Source organism: Chaetura pelagica, unplaced genomic scaffold (genome assembly GCF_000747805.2).
Source record: "Chaetura pelagica isolate M959 unplaced genomic scaffold, ChaPel_1.0 scaffold181, whole genome shotgun sequence".
Taxonomy (NCBI): Eukaryota; Metazoa; Chordata; class Aves; order Apodiformes; family Apodidae; genus Chaetura; species Chaetura pelagica.
This window is the reverse complement of record NW_009951992.1, coordinates 1216836-1220927: the sequence shown is the minus strand read 5'-3', so window position 1 is coordinate 1220927 and position 4092 is coordinate 1216836. Positions and strand designations below refer to the sequence as shown.

Here is a 4092-nt window from a genome sequence, read left to right as displayed (position 1 = left end):
GGGGTTCCTCGGGGCCGGGCGGGGAGCGGGGCCCTCGGGCAGGGTGGGGGGGCCGCACCGGGGCACGCCCGCTCCCTGGAGGTGTTCAAGGGCAGGTTGGATGAGGCTCGGAGCAATCTGGGTTAGTGGGAGGTGTCCTCGCCCATGCAGGGGGTTGGAATTAGATCTTTGAGGTTCCTTCCAACCCAAACCGGTCTGGGATCCTGAGGAACTAAAGTGGGTCGCAGGCAGGCGGTGTGAGCTGCGTCCGTGCCCTCAGCAGCAGGCAGGGAGCTTGCGCTTTAAATGTCCGCTGCTGGGAAAGCCGTCAGCGTGGGTTTATCCTCTTACCGCCCCTGAGGCTTCAAGCTCTTAATGTTTTTATTTTTTTTGTTTGTTTTCTGTGCTTATCTGCACAATACCGGTGTCACTGGTAGGGAACTGACACTAAAGGGTGAAGGGGGTGCCACAGGACTGGGAGGGCGGAGAGAATTGAAGCTTTCTTGCGAGTGGAACCTGATTTCGACTTCCCTTTCAAGAGCCTGATTCCCTTCTGCTTTTACTCTCTGCGAGTTTCACCCTTGGCTGAAGGCAGGTGTGGGAGGTCAGGCTCTGAAGGCCACCTCAATGCTCAGTGCTGTCAGTCCACTCCCACATCCCTTACTCAGGCTGATCTTCCTGGTATCTTAGGGAGATATTTCAGATGTTAATTTGCCCTATGAGAGACTGGGGTACGAGTACCCAGAGCAAAACCCACCCTCTGCTCAGCAGTAAGACTTCTCTTCTGTCTCTCACCACTTCTTTCTGCAAACCACTTGGAAAGTCTGTGCATGTTTGCAGCTTCCTCCTGTGAGCAGGTTTTGCCATCTGGAGCTGAGATCTGCTGTGCCAGCACAGGCTGGGAAAAATTTGTGTGAATCTTTTTGCAAAAGTTGTGCTGGGACGTGGAGACACGAGTGGGGGTTGTGGGGGGTGAGGCGCTGGGGGGTGGCTCTGCTGGAGCACCAGGTGGAGCAAGGAGCCTTGTTTCCTCCCACAGGGTGATAAATGCGGGGAAGAGCCAGCACAACGAGGACCAGGCGTGCTGTGAGGTGGTGTTTGTGGAGAGGAGGCCCAGCCCGAGGGCCCGGCTGCCGTCCCGGGAAGGCGGCAGGGACCTGGATGGGGTGAGAGCTGGTGGCACAGGCAGGGACACGACACGGAGGGTGCGTTGCTGCCTCCCTTGGGGTTCCCTCAGGTCTCAGACCAGCTGCTTCTGCTCCCTGCCAGCTCCTGCATCACCCTCACTGTCCCAGGGAGGCCACTGGCCTGTGTGCCCTGGTGGGCTGCAGAGGTGGCTGCCGTGCTGGCCCTGCCGTGCCCCCCTTTGGAGGAGCGGGCTGCCAGAGATGTGCTGCTGGCAGCACGAGGTGTCTGACGCAGGGCTGGGCTCGAGCCAGGGACCAGTCGTGTCCAGACACCCTTGACCAGCTGCCCATGCTGGTCTGGGACCTGTGAGCTGGAGGCAAAGCCCTGATTTGGAGGAGCTGGCTGCCAGAGATGTGCTGCTGGCAGCACGAGGTGTCTGACGCAGGGCTGGGCTCGAGCCAGGGACCAGTCGTGTCCAGACACCCTTGACCAGCTGCCCATGCTGGTCTGGGACCTGTGAGCTGGAGGCAAAGCCCTGAGTCACCATCCTCAGCTGGTGACCCCAGATGCTCTGAATTCCCCATCCCATCTGCTTCCTCACAAGCTTGCTGAACCTGCTTGTCTCTTCCCCACAGGGAAGGAAGGGTTTTTATTTCCACTACTGGGCCTTGTTTGATGGCCATGCAGGCAGTGGTGCTGCTGTCATGGCATCCAAGAAGCTGCACCTGCACATCTGTGAGCAGCTCCGGGACCTCGTGGACATCCTGCAGGACCCCTCTCCACCTCCCATCTGCCTTCCACCTGACACGAGGGCTGGCCCTGGGGAGCTGAGCCGGGTGTCCCTTGCAGAGGACGATGGGGAGGTCCCCAGTGATGCCATGCCACGGTTTCACCTGGAAAAAGTGGTCTCTCACGAGAGCCTGGTGATCGGCGCCATCGAGAATGCCTTTAAGCACATGGTGAGCATCCCCAGCTGCAGGGACCCCGGGCATTGCTGGGCAGTGTCCCTTTGCTGTCTGAGTCAGTGCTGGCTTCCCCCCCTGGTGAAAGGCAGCTCTGCAGTGAGGAGGGGGCTGCAAGAGGGTTCTGAGCAGGATGGTCTCGGAGAGGGTACTGTGATGCTCTGCCATGTTTTCGGGGTTCAGGACACAGAGGCCCTGGACCTGTGTGGGTGCAGAGGGATTCACTGCCCTTCATTCCAGCAGTCCCAGCTTCTCCTTCCCGCCTTGCTCTTTCCAGCCATGTCCCTGGCTGCCCCGCATGATCCCCAGACCCCCCAACCCTGCAGCCCTGGGAGCAGGATCTGGGCTTGTCTGGCAGTTGGGGTGCAGCTGCAGCAGTCGAGGTGGATCAGCCAGTTGCTATTTTGGGCTGGCAGCTCTCCTTGCTGGTGTGGGGCTGCCTGCCCTGCCTGAAGCCCCTCTGTATCTCCCCAGGACGAGCAGATTGAGCGGGAGCGGGTCCCCCAGCGCCTGTCCGGGGGCTGCTGTGCCCTGGCTGCCATCTACCTCATGGGCAAGTTCTACGTGGCCAACGCCGGCGACAGCAGGTACAGCCCTGCTGGGCACCCGCCTTTCTGCCCGTGAGCAGTGAGCTCCCCAGTAGAGCAGGGCAGTGTCAGAGGCATGTCTGTGGGGATCACCCTGCTCCATCCTCACCCTGGGCTGTCCTGGGGAGGGCAGAGGCAGCAGGACCAGGCAGAGCCACCCCCTCCCTGCCTGTGTGCCCTTCACATTTGCCCGGTGGACAGAGCAGGCTGCAGAATCACCTCCCCAAATCTGGGACTTGCTCCCTTCCTTCCCAGCAGCATCCCATCTGTTTCCCAAATGGCTCTGGATCAGACCCCAGCCCCTGCTGCCTGCACTGGCTTGGGCTGAGGTGCAGAGTGAAAATTGCCTTCAGCAAAGCTCTCAGAAACGTGCGAGAAATCATTTTAGAGAACTTTGTGAACTGTTTGGGGAGAAGGACATGGAAATCTGTGTGCAGAAGCATCCTGTGGGAGCTTGGACTCCAGGAGTTTTGACTGATGGAGGAATGTCCTTGGGTGCGTTGCTGTAGCTGCGCCTGGGTGTGTTCACACCCCCAAGCCATGGCTGGAAGCCAAGTCCACCTTATGCTGAGGTTGATATGTCCTGTGTTTGCTGCAGGGTGAGCTTGTCCCCCAGCAGTGCCAGCCAGCAAATACAGGCTCTGCAAATTGTCTTGAGGCTGGAGGACACACTTCCAGCTCTGGGTTAGAGGAGGACATCCTTTGTGCCTCCACATTTGGGTGCGGGGTCCTTCACTGCAGCAGCAGCCAGGCTGTGTGGGACGTGCATGCAGGGGGTCCCGAGGCTGTAACTGCCTCTGGGCGAGGGGCTGCCAGAGCTCAGCTCAGCCAGGCCCTGCAGGAGACCCACAGCCCTAGGCAGGACAGGGGGGACACAGCCAGGCCACCAGTGCTGGAGATCCTCAGTGCCCCCGTGACCTCCAGAAACATCTCATAATCAGACTTTTTTTTTTTTTCCACACATCAAACAATCAGACCAGCCCCAGCTGCTGTGCGGGTGGGGGCTGGGCACTTGCACGCGTCCTGCTGCTGGCCATGCTGCCTGTCCCTTCTGAATCTCCCCTCTAAAGCAGCATTCACCACCTTTGTGCTGCTCCTTCTCTAACCATATCCTGATCTTTGGTTTGCCCTGCTTCATTCCCCCCCCTTACCCCATGCTTCTCTTCCATTTTCTTTTCCTCCCCACCCAGTCCTGCCACCGCAGGGCTGGGAGGAGGGCAGGCAGCAGAAGGGAGGGGTTGCACCACTGCAGGCAATCAGCCCCAGAGAGACCCCATCCCCCCATCTCCTTTCTAATCTCATCCTTCCATCTTTCATTGCAGGGCCATTATCATCCGTAATGGGGAAATCATTCCAATGTCCAGGGAATTTACTCCAGAGACAGAGAGGCAGAGGCTGCAGTTTTTAGTAAGAAAGACCTTTCTTCTAACCCCATT

General features: G+C 59.0%; 1 protein-coding gene across 1 annotated transcript in view; it reads left to right on the top strand.

The window, feature by feature from the left end:
- PPM1J (protein phosphatase, Mg2+/Mn2+ dependent, 1J) overlaps positions 1-4092 on the top strand; it is an 11235-nt gene that overhangs the window by 4047 nt on the left and 3096 nt on the right. The window contains exons 2-5 of the mRNA XM_010002254.1: positions 1019-1145; positions 1743-2066; positions 2544-2656; positions 3979-4063. Of these exons, the coding sequence (XP_010000556.1) occupies positions 1019-1145; positions 1743-2066; positions 2544-2656; positions 3979-4063 (649 nt within the window). The remainder of the gene's footprint in view (positions 1-1018; positions 1146-1742; positions 2067-2543; positions 2657-3978; positions 4064-4092) is intronic.